Source organism: Mizuhopecten yessoensis, unplaced genomic scaffold (assembly GCF_002113885.1).
Source record: "Mizuhopecten yessoensis strain PY_sf001 unplaced genomic scaffold, ASM211388v2 scaffold5789, whole genome shotgun sequence".
NCBI classification, from domain to species: Eukaryota; Metazoa; Mollusca; class Bivalvia; order Pectinida; family Pectinidae; genus Mizuhopecten; species Mizuhopecten yessoensis.
Window position 1 is genome coordinate 647853 of NW_018406224.1, and position 14137 is coordinate 661989.

The 14137-nt window shown below is 38.4% G+C and overlaps 1 protein-coding gene across 1 annotated transcript; it reads right to left on the minus strand.

The window, feature by feature from the left end:
- Nucleotides 1–816: 816 nt before the first annotated feature.
- Nucleotides 817–12676, minus strand: LOC110451094. The gene is made up of 12 exons (XM_021498953.1): nucleotides 12579–12676; nucleotides 12132–12191; nucleotides 11470–11549; nucleotides 4796–4867; nucleotides 4375–4492; nucleotides 3937–4028; nucleotides 3244–3327; nucleotides 2722–2836; nucleotides 2376–2474; nucleotides 1894–2008; nucleotides 1143–1354; nucleotides 817–987 (listed from the first exon to the last, which is right to left on the minus strand). The coding sequence occupies exons 1-12, from the start codon at nucleotides 12619–12621 to the stop codon at nucleotides 860–862; spliced, it is 1218 nt and encodes a 405-aa protein (XP_021354628.1). The 5' UTR covers nucleotides 12622–12676; the 3' UTR covers nucleotides 817–859.
- Nucleotides 12677–14137: the final 1461 nt, after the last annotated feature.

A 14137-nucleotide genomic window follows, 5' to 3' on the forward strand; every position in this document is an offset into this window, starting at 1 on the left:
TCAGGTTTATCACTGTACATGTTTCTGTGGGACAGTATATCACTGTACATGTATCTGTGATACAAGTTTATCACTGTACATGTATCTGTGATAAACCTGTCTCACTGTACATGTATATGTGAGAAAGGTTTATCACTGTACATGTTTCTGTGGGTCAGGTTTATCACTGTACATCTATCTGTGAGACAGGTTTACTACTGTACATGTATATGTGAGACACGTTTATCACTGTACATCTATCTGTGAGACAGGTTTACTACTGTACATGTATATGTGAGACAGGGTTATCACTGTACATGTATGTAGACAGGTTTATCACTGTACATGTATCTGTGACACATTTTTATCACTGTAAATGTATATATGAGACAAGTTTATCACTGTACATGTATCTGTGAGACAGGTTTATCACTGTACATGTATCTGTGAGACAGGTTTATCTATCCAAACACTTTCTGGTGTTCATATTAGACATACACAAAATGGCGTAAATCAACAGTACAGTGAAAATGTAGTTCAAGTGAAATTGTATTTCATAGTCATAGAATGTGTATCATTCTCGCATTAGGTAATGTGGAGTCGATTTTACCGTTTCTCAAACTAACTATTGTGTCACTTATTTAACGGTGATATGAACATACATGTTTTTATTGATATTGTAAAATAAGCCATCACGATTTAAGCATTTAGGTTAGTAAAATATTGCCGATAATCAGAGTGAATGAGTTTTTAATGACAAATTAAAATTTAATACAGATACTTATATAACATAAATCGGTTGCAGGTAAATGACAACAACCAAAAGTGTTAGAAAGAATCGTGTTTTATTAAATCCGAAAAAATATATTCACCATACCAACTATTTACACAACAAGCAGTGTCTCCTGCAGTACATCCTTGCCAGGTGTTCGTTGTCACAGGGAAACACCTGACATTGTTCTACACTCATGGCGTCACGGCAGTCGTGTATAGTGACGTCATTGGGCTCTGTGAAAGGTACAAATAGGGAAACACTGAATTTATGAATACAACAATCGCTTATACTTAGAAGAATATCAAACTATCAAAGAAACTGTAAAACATTATCAAAGGAAAATCACTATATAATTGCCTGTATTGGAAACTATTCAAGGCCAATTTACCATTTCGAGTTATAATTGGAGCAGCAGTTGTATTTGGAACGTAAACAGTTTCCGGCGGAGGAACAATACGTCCGTTACAGAGATCCTTGTCACAGCAGTAAGAACAGGAGAAATCCCTTTCGTACAGAATGTCCTCGTTAAATAGGTCACAGTGACCAGACAGAGAGGTTGTGCTACGTGGGAGTCGGTAACAGTCCTGCTCACTCACACATCTGTAGAACAAAATATACATACAACAAAACACTGCAAAACTCCCCGATTACTATTCCAAATAAGATATATATCGATACTATGAAATCATTTTGGAGTAAATAAATAGTTTAAGGACTGATTTAATATCATACTATAAATAAAATAACTTTTAATACAAATTTTGGTTATGATTTTACTTTTATGTAAACTTTGTAGAACGAATGTAGCATACTAGTAATGCAACGTAATGCATATGTTTTACAAAATCGTCAATGTTTTACGTCACTATAAAGATGATGAGGTAAATTCAATAAGTCTTCAGATGACGTCAAATATAACGTAAACCAAGTAGATAATACAAACAATAAAAAACGCTTTCCGTAAAAACACATATAGCATCAGGCAAATTATAACATGATTTTCTTCACAATTGACTATAATTATATTCAACGTTTAAGTGTTACATGAAAGATGGTTATACACACATTTATTATCATTTATCAAAGGTATCCTATTAAGTAAACAGAAAATTTAAACGTTGATCCTTAAACACGCCCACCCCTTGAACACCTCCCGGTAGCCGCTGTTGTAGTTGGTGAGGTTGGTGAGACAATACGCAGTGCTTCCTGTACACAGCTGTACTCGTCCTGTACCCGCTCCAGTGTAACACTTAGCTGGAAACAAACAGCGAACAACACTTGTAAGTCAAACATATGATTTAACTACCATTTCGTTAATGATAACACGTTTAATTGACATATAACCATCATGCCCACATAGTGTATCCTTAACACCCACAAAGTATTTGTGGTGATACCGAATGTCAATTTATAAGGTCACAAATAGTCACATGGCAGAAACGTGGTATGAATTCATCATGGAATCCGGAAAAAACAACAACAATTAATGGCATTTTTTTGCATATATCCTTAATGAGAACTTAAGGTGTATGCCGATTTTTTTCTGATGCGAAGGATAACGAAATTATATTAGTAATCTATAATAACGGTGCAGTTAAATTTGCCCTACTAAACAACTCACTACTTTGTGGACTACTTGTTGTCGATGGCGGTGGTGTTCCACGAGTCTGGAGTTGTACACTACCAGCAACAATTGTCGACGACGTCAAATTTTTATTGTCTGAAACCATTATATTATTTCATATTTTATAAAGATCAATTAATGTATTCCGTAAAATCAACCCCATTCCTTTACCTCATTTCTATGCTGACAAGCTTCTTATTAATTAGACAAAACACATTTGAGCATCAAAAGTTACCTTTTGTTAAGTAACAAATACATGGAAACAAAGAAATCTTAATCAACAACTACTTGTGTATTTCATAGATGTTAAGGGCGTTGCACAGTCTGTTTATTATCGACTTACACATGGCATGGAAGAGATTGCAGAAATCAGCCGTACAACAGCCGTAATCCCCAGAACACCCTGGCGATCTCTTGGAGTGATGACAGGAGGAAGTACCATTCTGAACAGGGCATAGCTTCAAATAGAGCACGCGGCATGTTATACTCGAAGTTACTAGTATGTTTGCTTCTCTATTTTGTATTTTCAAATGGATCGATCACAATTGTAAGTACATTTGCCTTCATCGATCACTTTACTTACCACTGCGGCAATGCTAATAGCTTCATGATTTTTAAAAGGGATAACAATGTACTTGAGGAAACATTTTTTCTTTGATTACCACATTGCGAACAATTAGTCATGGCGACGTCGATGCTCTACTGTATGCAATACGAACCTGACTAATAGTGTACACATCTCTAGATGATATTGCACTAGTAGGCACTACTTGTCGCGGCTTAGTATAGTCATAACGCGACGGTTAAGGACCCGCTGAGTTTATATGACGTTGTAATGACATGACGATTATGGAATAAAACTCACGTTTCTGTCCTCGCACTTGAGTTCGTACTTGTACACCGCTTGATACAAGTCATTAAATTGCAGATGTTCGTGATACAGACACTCCTGAAAACAACAAATAAAAATCCATCAACAGTATTGATTCCTCAGTGAATAACAGTACATTAACACACATGTCACGTGCAGTGAACAAATAACCATAGGAATGAAAGAACATTAAAACAACAAATAACCAAACAACTGCATTGCAAGAATGAAAATTTACATCAATAAACATGAAGCATCTGTACAGCATCAATCATACATATCGTAGTAATAGGCAAATACCAAGAACTATCTTTGGTGTATAGGCAAGTAATTCTACTATTGTTTAAACACAGAGGATAAGGCTGTGAAAATGCTAATTTAGCAACTGAAATTTATATCAGATTCCGTTATATTCTACATGCTTTCTACAATGGTGCCAACGGATAGGCTGTAATGACAACACGCTGTCTGGTAAAGGATGGAATTATCGAGTTTATACACAAAGTAAACATTAACATTAAAAGACTCTCGATGAGTTTATTTTTTCACAAGGTTAGAACAAGATAAGGCGTATCACTAGTGGATGACAAGTGTCCATTTCAAAGCTTTTTATCAGCCTTATCCCTAAATTAGCACCTGTTCATATCTACAGTAACAGTCCCTTTATATATTGTATAAAATACTCACTTGGTGTTCTCCACACAGGACCGCTGAGTCACAGTCAGAAGGATTAAGGATGTCCTTACATGTCATACACAGGGACCGACCTTTGGATGCGCCTTAAAATATAAGAACCATTTTGATTGGCTAGACCACTTGTATTATATATAGGGCGTAAAAGCTCGCCGTCTATTTTATTGCGTTGATCATGGAATTTTACTTTCGGAATAATTATATTTTAACCTAAAATAGATAACTTGAAATAAATCCACCGATTGGTTGATTAAATATGAAACACTCATACAAACTACAAGTAAAGATATATAGTTTGTGCACTATAACACAAATAAGTTTAATCACAAATCCCCTAAAATACGTAATTACGTGTAGAACTCAGCCATATTGCATCCCTTCGTTTTAGTGACCTGTCCTCAAGTATTTCATTACAAAGGAAATGGTACCTACTGCGGAGGCCGTTACATCCTTGTCCGTTACAACAGCTCTGGTCCAGCACTCTTCGCGGAACCGGAAATAGACTGTCCAGCGGTAGGGCGATCCCATGATGCTCTAGGCTATCACACGCCTGTAACAGTAATGCAGTTATGTCATTGCGTAATTACTTTTTTTGTTCTCAATTAATTGAACAATTCTTGTATATAAAAAAAAAACTATTCGTTTAATACACGAGGCCTTTATCCTTTAATTATATACAAATATATAAATGTATTTTAATAAATACTTATAAATCCTTATTTCAGTAACGGATAAGGTTACATACACAGAGACGGTTTTTGCGATAGACCACATTGGTATGTTACCAATAGATTATGCAATATCAGAAATCTTAACCATTGTCACATAATTATTAGCTAGATAAATGCTTTACCCTTTTTGCCGTACATCCAGTGTAAAATCTCGCATGACCGTCAACTGTCAAGTAACGAGATGTCATGCATTTCTGAAAAGAAAAGTTGATATCATTCAGTATCTAAGTCTAGGTATATCACAAAATTCCTGACGTCTAATTTTATTTTATTTTTACAAAGGGTCCGTGATAAAAATATCAATGTTTATATGTATTCTATTTGAAGTTTATCATTTTTAATCAACGTTAGTCAAATTTGTAAATATCGCTGAATTAGATATACGTTAAGGTGCTTTAAGGTAAAGAAAGTTGATACAAAATCAGTTATTTTCAAAACTTTATTCGATTGATATGCTTTTTTTCATGTATGTTTCTTATATTCTATTATTGTCTTCGTATCTCTTCACTTAAACAGCACATACACATTGTACATATTATATTATGATGTCAAATTACCTCGACACTGGCAAATAAAATATAGTTTAAGATTCTGTTGTCTAATCACCTCTTCATTAGCATATTTCATATTATTGGTATATTCTTATCATACATATCTTGTAAATACCTAGTGAATCACCTGTACATGTACTTTGTATATTATGTTGTCCACAAACCTCGATACCAGCATACCACATGTACTTTGTATATTATGTTGTCCACCCACCTCATCACTAGCACACCACATGTACTTTGTATATTATGTTGTCCACCCACCACGTCACTAGCACACCACATGCACTTTGTATATCATGTTGTCCACCCACCTCGTCACTAGCACACCACATGTACTTTGTATATTATGTTGTCCACAAACCTCGTCATTAGCACACCACATGTACTTTGTATATTATGTTGTTCACCTACCTCGGCACTAGCACACCACATGTACTTTGTATATTATGTTGTCCACCCACCTTGTCACTAGCACACCACATGTACTTTGCATATTATGTTGTCCACCCACCTCGTCACTTGCACAACTCAAGTATTTTGTATATTATGTTGTCCACCCACCTTGTCACTAGCACACCACATGTACTTTGTATATTATGTTGTCCACCCACCTCGTCACTTGCACAACTCAAGTATTTTGTATATTATGTTGTCCACCCACCTCGTCACTAGCACACCAAATGTACTTTGTATATTATATTGTCCACTCACCTCGTCACTTGCACACCACAAATATTTTGTATATTATGTTGCCCACCCACCTTGTCACTAGCACAACACATGTACTTTGTATATCATGTTGTCCACCATCTCGTCACTAGCACACCGCATGTACTTTGTATAATATGTTGTCCACTCACCTCGTCACTTGCACACCACAAGTATTATGTATATTATGTTGTCCACCCACCTTGTCACTAGCACAACACATGTACTTTGTATATCATGTTGTCCACCATCTCGGCACTAGCACACCACATGTACTTTGTATATTATGTTGTCCACCCACCTCGTCACTAGCACACCAAATGTACTTTGTATATAATGTTGTCCACCCACCTTGTCACTAGCGCAACACATGTACTTTGTATATTATGTTGTCCACCCACCACGTCACTAGCACAACACATGTACTTTGTATATTATGTTGTCCGCCCATCTCGGAACTAGTACACCACATGTACTTTGTATATTATGTTATCACCCACCTCGTCACTTGCACAACACAAGTAATTTGTATATTATGTTGTCCACCCACCTTGTCACTAGCACAACACATGTACTTTACCCATCTTATCACTAGCACAACACATGTACTTTGTATATTATGTTGTCCACCCACCACGTCACTAGCACGACACATGTACTTTGTATATTATGTTGTCCGCCCATCTCGGCACTAGCACACCACATGTACTTTGTATATTATGTTGTCCACCCATCTTATCACTAGCACAACACATGTACTTTGTACATTATGTTGTCCACCCACCTAGTCACTAGCACACCACATGTACTTTGTATATTATATTGTCCACCCACCTCGTCACTAGCACACCACAAGTATTTTGTGTATTATGTTGTCCACCCACCCTGTCACTAGCACAACACATGTACTTTGTATATTATGTTGTCCACCCACCTCGTCACTAGCACACCACATGTACTTTGTATAATATGTTGTCCACCCCCCTCGTCACTTGCACAACACATGTACTTTGTATATTATGTTGTCCACTCAGCACGTCACTAGCACAACACATGTACTTTGTATATTATGTTGTCCACCCACCTCGTCACTAGCACACCACATGTACTTTGTATAATATGTTGTCCACCCACCTCGTCACTTGCACAACACATGTACTTTGTATATTATGTTGTCCACCCACCTCGTCACTAGCACACCACATGTACTTTGTATATTATGTTGTCCACCCACCTCGTCACTAGCACACCACATGTACTTTGTATATTATGTTGTCCACCCACCTCGTCACTAGCACACCACATGTACTTTGTATATTATGTTGTCCACCCACCTCGTCACTTGCACACCACATGTACTTTGTATATTATGTTGTCCACCCACCTCGTCACTAGCACACCACATGTACTTTGTATATTATGTTGTCCACCCACCTCGTCACTTGCACACCACATGTACTTTGTATATTATGTTGTCCACCCACCTCGTCACTAGCACACCACATGTACTTTGTATATTATGTTGTCCACCCACCTCGTCACTTGCACACCACATGTACTTTGTATATTATGTTGTCCACCCACCTCGTCACTAGCACACCACATGTACTTTGTATATTATGTTGTCCACCCACCTCGTCACTTGCACACCACATGTACTTTGTATATTATGTTGTCCACCCACCTCGTCACTAGCACACCACATGTACTTTGTATATTATGTTGTCCACCCACCTCGTCACTTGCACACCACATGTACTTTGTATATTATGTTGTCCACCCACCTCGTCACTAGCACACCACATGTACTTTGTATATTATGTTGTCCACCCACCTCGTCACTTGCACACCACATGTACTTTGTATATTATGTTGTCCACCCACCTCGTCACTAGCACACCACATGTACTTTGTATATTATGTTGTCCACCCACCTCGTCACTTGCACACCACATGTACTTTGTATATTATGTTGTCCACCCACCTCGTCACTAGCACACCACATGTACTTTGTATATTATGTTGTCCACCCACCTCGTCACTTGCACACCACATGTACTTTGTATATTATGTTGTCCACCCACCTCGTCACTAGCACACCACATGTACTTTGTATATTATGTTGTCCACCCACCTCGTCACTTGCACACCACATGTACTTTGTATATTATGTTGTCCACCCACCTCGTCACTAGCACACCACATGTACTTTGTATATTATGTTGTCCACCCACCTCGTCACTTGCACACCACATGTACTTTGTATATTATGTTGTCCACCCACCTCGTCACTAGCACACCACATGTACTTTGTATATTATGTTGTCCACCCACCTCGTCACTTGCACACCACATGTACTTTGTATATTATGTTGTCCACCCACCTCGTCACTAGCACACCACATGTACTTTGTATATTATGTTGTCCACCCACCTCGTCACTTGCACACCACATGTACTTTGTATATTATGTTGTCCACCCACCTCGTCACTAGCACACCACATGTACTTTGTATATTATGTTGTCCACCCACCTCGTCACTTGCACACCACATGTACTTTGTATATTATGTTGTCCACCCACCTCGTCACTAGCACACCACATGTACTTTGTATATTATGTTGTCCACCCACCTCGTCACTTGCACACCACATGTACTTTGTATATTATGTTGTCCACCCACCTCGTCACTAGCACACCACATGTACTTTGTATATTATGTTGTCCACCCACCTCGTCACTTGCACACCACATGTACTTTGTATATTATGTTGTCCACCCACCTCGTCACTAGCACACCACATGTACTTTGTATATTATGTTGTCCACCCACCTCGTCACTTGCACACCACATGTACTTTGTATATTATGTTGTCCACCCACCTCGTCACTAGCACACCACATGTACTTTGTATATTATGTTGTCCACCCACCTCGTCACTTGCACACCACATGTACTTTGTATATTATGTTGTCCACCCACCTCGTCACTAGCACACCACATGTACTTTGTATATTATGTTGTCCACCCACCTCGTCACTTGCACACCACATGTACTTTGTATATTATGTTGTCCACCCACCTCGTCACTAGCACACCACATGTACTTTGTATATTATGTTGTCCACCCACCTCGTCACTTGCACACCACATGTACTTTGTATATTATGTTGTCCACCCACCTCGTCACTAGCACACCACATGTACTTTGTATATTATGTTGTCCACCCACCTCGTCACTTGCACACCACATGTACTTTGTATATTATGTTGTCCACCCACCTCGTCACTAGCACACCACATGTACTTTGTATATTATGTTGTCCACCCACCTCGTCACTTGCACACCACATGTACTTTGTATATTATGTTGTCCACCCACCTCGTCACTAGCACACCACATGTACTTTGTATATTATGTTGTCCACCCACCTCGTCACTTGCACACCACATGTACTTTGTATATTATGTTGTCCACCCACCTCGTCACTAGCACACCACATGTACTTTGTATATTATGTTGTCCACCCACCTCGTCACTTGCACACCACATGTACTTTGTATATTATGTTGTCCACCCACCTCGTCACTAGCACACCACATGTACTTTGTATATTATGTTGTCCACCCACCTCGTCACTTGCACACCACATGTACTTTGTATATTATGTTGTCCACCCACCTCGTCACTAGCACACCACATGTACTTTGTATATTATGTTGTCCACCCACCTCGTCACTTGCACACCACATGTACTTTGTATATTATGTTGTCCACCCACCTCGTCACTAGCACACCACATGTACTTTGTATATTATGTTGTCCACCCACCTCGTCACTTGCACACCACATGTACTTTGTATATTATGTTGTCCACCCACCTCGTCACTAGCACACCACATGTACTTTGTATATTATGTTGTCCACCCACCTCGTCACTTGCACACCACATGTACTTTGTATATTATGTTGTCCACCCACCTCGTCACTAGCACACCACATGTACTTTGTATATTATGTTGTCCACCCACCTCGTCACTTGCACACCACATGTACTTTGTATATTATGTTGTCCACCCACCTCGTCACTAGCACACCACATGTACTTTGTATATTATGTTGTCCACCCACCTCGTCACTTGCACACCACATGTACTTTGTATATTATGTTGTCCACCCACCTCGTCACTAGCACACCACATGTACTTTGTATATTATGTTGTCCACCCACCTCGTCACTTGCACACCACATGTACTTTGTATATTATGTTGTCCACCCACCTCGTCACTAGCACACCACATGTACTTTGTATATTATGTTGTCCACCCACCTCGTCACTTGCACACCACATGTACTTTGTATATTATGTTGTCCACCCACCTCGTCACTAGCACACCACATGTACTTTGTATATTATGTTGTCCACCCACCTCGTCACTTGCACACCACATGTACTTTGTATATTATGTTGTCCACCCACCTCGTCACTAGCACACCACATGTACTTTGTATATTATGTTGTCCACCCACCTCGTCACTTGCACACCACATGTACTTTGTATATTATGTTGTCCACCCACCTCGTCACTAGCACACCACATGTACTTTGTATATTATGTTGTCCACCCACCTCGTCACTTGCACACCACATGTACTTTGTATATTATGTTGTCCACCCACCTCGTCACTAGCACACCACATGTACTTTGTATATTATGTTGTCCACCCACCTCGTCACTTGCACACCACATGTACTTTGTATATTATGTTGTCCACCCACCTTGTCACTAGCACAACACATGTACTTTGTATATTATGTTGTCCACCCACCTCGTCACTAGCACACCGCATGTACTTTGTATAATATGTTGTCCACCCACCTCGTCACTTGCACACCGCATGCATTTTGTATATTATGTTGTCCACCCACCATGTCACTAGCACAACACATGTACTTTGTATATTATGTTGTCCACCCACCACGTCACTAGCACAACACATGTACTTTGTATATTACGTTGTCCGCCCATCTCGGCACTAGCACACCACATCTACTTTGTATATTATGTTATCCACCCACCTTGTCACTAGCACAACACATGCACTTTGTATATTATGTTGTCCACCCACCTCGGCATTAGCACACCATTTGTAGTTTGTATATTTTGTTGTTCACCCACCTCGTCCCTAGCACAACACATGCACTTTGTATATTATGTTGTCCACCCACCTCGGCATTAGCACACCACTTGTAGTTTGTATATTTTGTTGTTCACCCATCTCGTCCCTAGCACACCACATGTACTTTGTATATTATGTTGTCCACCCACCTCGTCACTAGCACACCACAAGTACTTTGTATATTATGTTGTCCACTCACCTCGGCACTAGCACACCACTTGTAGTTTGTATATTATGTTGTCCACCCACCTCGTCACTAGCACACCACAAGTGCTCTTTATATTATGTTGTCCACCCACCTCGACACTACCATACTACATGTACTTTGTATATTATGTTGTCCACCCACCTCGTCACTAGCACACCACATGTAGTTGGTACATTCTGTAGCAGTTTCCACTTCGTCGCAATTAGCACAGAGTTGTCTCCCTTAAATGAAAGAGTATCACTGATTAACTCTGTTCGTTCTGCCCTTTATTCTTGAATAAAATAATTCAAAACCGACGGTTAACAGTGACGTAGTCTATCACAAACCTAGCATGGATGCATTTGATCAACTTCTATTACAGCTATGACTCATGAGGGATTTTTTTTTTTTTTTTTTTCAAGGAAGAATTCTTGTTTAATAATTTTATAGGACGCGTGATAGCATGGTCACATGTTAGGTAAAGCGTCCAATTGTACGTGTTTCTAGAAGTACCTGACTTACACGAGATCGACTAATATATTTAAAAAATGATATGTACATTGCCACAAAGGCTTGATATAACAAGATATAAGAAAATATGAAGAGAAGGGAACTATTGCTCATAGGCTAACAGAAGTAATAGAATGGGTTTTACCAATGTATGGATTATATTTTCATTGGAACCAACATTCATGACGCATCATTAAAATATCATAAAATGATAGTTCCAGAGAGCGGCGTTACAATGAGATACATAATAAGTTGTCCCGATTATGTTAGCAACTATATGTTGTACCATTCAAATAACTATACAGCATACGTACCATCATACAGAGCGGAGGTTACCATGAGGAGACTCAATATTACAGTCAGACGGCCTAGCCCTTAAGAATATAATGCAATGTGTTATAGATATTCTAATTGCAAGGTGATAACAGAAATCATGCACCATTGTGTCAACACACAAGGACAACTTATTCATTCAGAGCCGGTACGTTCATATAAGAAAAACACCGGGGAAAAACACGTTCTCAAGACATCGAAGCGACTCTTCCATCACGTATACCGTAGGTCTCTATAACGATATCTGTGTGTTGATTTGTTCAAAACATTATTCGTTTTCATGTACGTTTTAAGTTGAATAGAAACGAACTTTAAAGCAACACATATGCCTTGTATATGCTATAAAAAGCTGACCTTTACAAATACAGAAAATCATTTGACTAGTTATTTCATATTTCTAAAATATAATATTGAAACAGTTTACTGACCTGTAGCAGGCACAATCATGTCCGCCATTTCTCGCTTATACATTAACTATTACGTGAGGTCTTATCAACACACAGTTGGTTCTTGGTACATATGTAAAGGAACCCTATCAGGAAGTTTTGTTCACATGTGTTGACAAACCAACCCTTAGTATTGTGACAGTTACAACGAGACGTTATAATAATAAAAAAAAACCTAAAGGACACGGAATGTAACATTTCATTTTTTCATCATGCTGTTTTGCTAACGGCAACTGAGAGAATATTAAAACCAAAGGTTAAACAGAGTAAACTTAAACAGGGTAACACTGATTCCCTCCGTCAAATAAACACCAGTATAATTGCCTCTTAGTAGCTAAGTCGCGCACACAGAGGAATGTTTTATTGAGACTGTGATTGTGTTAGGTAGAATTGTGTTATAATGGCTGACGTAGTCTGTCTTCCGAGTAGAATGGAAACTCTCGGAACCAAAACAGTGGATAAGTTGTTAATCTATCACTAGGACGAACATATCCAGCAAACGTTGACGCAGGGAACAAATTAAGGAATCAAGTGTAGTATGTTAATAATATACTCAGGGAGACTCGTACAAAAGGAATTAGGAACAAATGAGGGTGAACACGAGGTGACTATGTTATCTTTAATTTCAAATTCTACACAAAACGTGAAATGAAACGAAATAATCGGACCGATGCAAGTATATACTCCTTCTGTATTAGTTCAGCTTTGCAAGAAAAACAAAAGCCGATTAGTTAGAATTGTTGCACTGTCAGGTCTAAAGTTCCATTGCAGTGTATTAGCACTCTTCTGGATTTGTGATTCCGAAGCCTTATTGATGACAATTCCCTTTTAACAAACCCCATGTATTGATGTCGTGAAGACGTATTGTATGTCTTGAAGATTTATCAAATACTCCTAACAAGAGTTTGGCATCTCAGTAACTTGGTCGAAAATTTTGACGAATATTTTAAATTCTGTCATACGAATGAATATATTAAGTATTATATAATATGCTGCTCGATATTGCTTTACATATATAAACCACCATTATACTCTATAATGTAAGTTAACAGAAAGTTACGATGGCCGATAGCGGCTGTCATAGCTTATATTTAATATGCATTTGACTTGTACGTAAACATTTGTTTTTTCAGATTTCAGATTTTATTTCCAACACTCAGACACATGAAAATGTGTAACATGAGGTACATGTACATGGAATTCATATATTTAAATTATGACAGGATGGACAGGTGCATGCATGTATATGAAGATACTGATATATATATATATATGCATGATAACATGTTGTACGAATGAACTATTTCGTAATTAGACACAGCAATGCATACATATATGTAGATAGCCACGCATATATCCAGACCTTTGCATATACATATATATGCACATCCATACACATACAATGCATACCAACAAACAGACGCCTACGTATATACGCGCATACACACATATATTCACAAACATATGACTACATCCCAGATACATATACACACACACGCACATATGCATACATTTCCGTATCCAAAATACTCACATAGTCA

Coding starts and splice junctions, on each gene's coding strand:
- LOC110451094 (XM_021498953.1), bottom strand. CDS start 12,621: ATGTATAAGCGAGAAATGGCGGACATGATTGTGCCTGCTACAG. Junction 4,029..4,374: donor AGGATGTAACGGCCTCCGCA/GTAGGTACCATT, acceptor TTATATTTTAAG/GCGCATCCAAAGGTCGGTCC. Junction 2,475..2,721: donor CAATCTCTTCCATGCCATGT/GTAAGTCGATAA, acceptor TAATGGTTTCAG/ACAATAAAAATTTGACGTCG.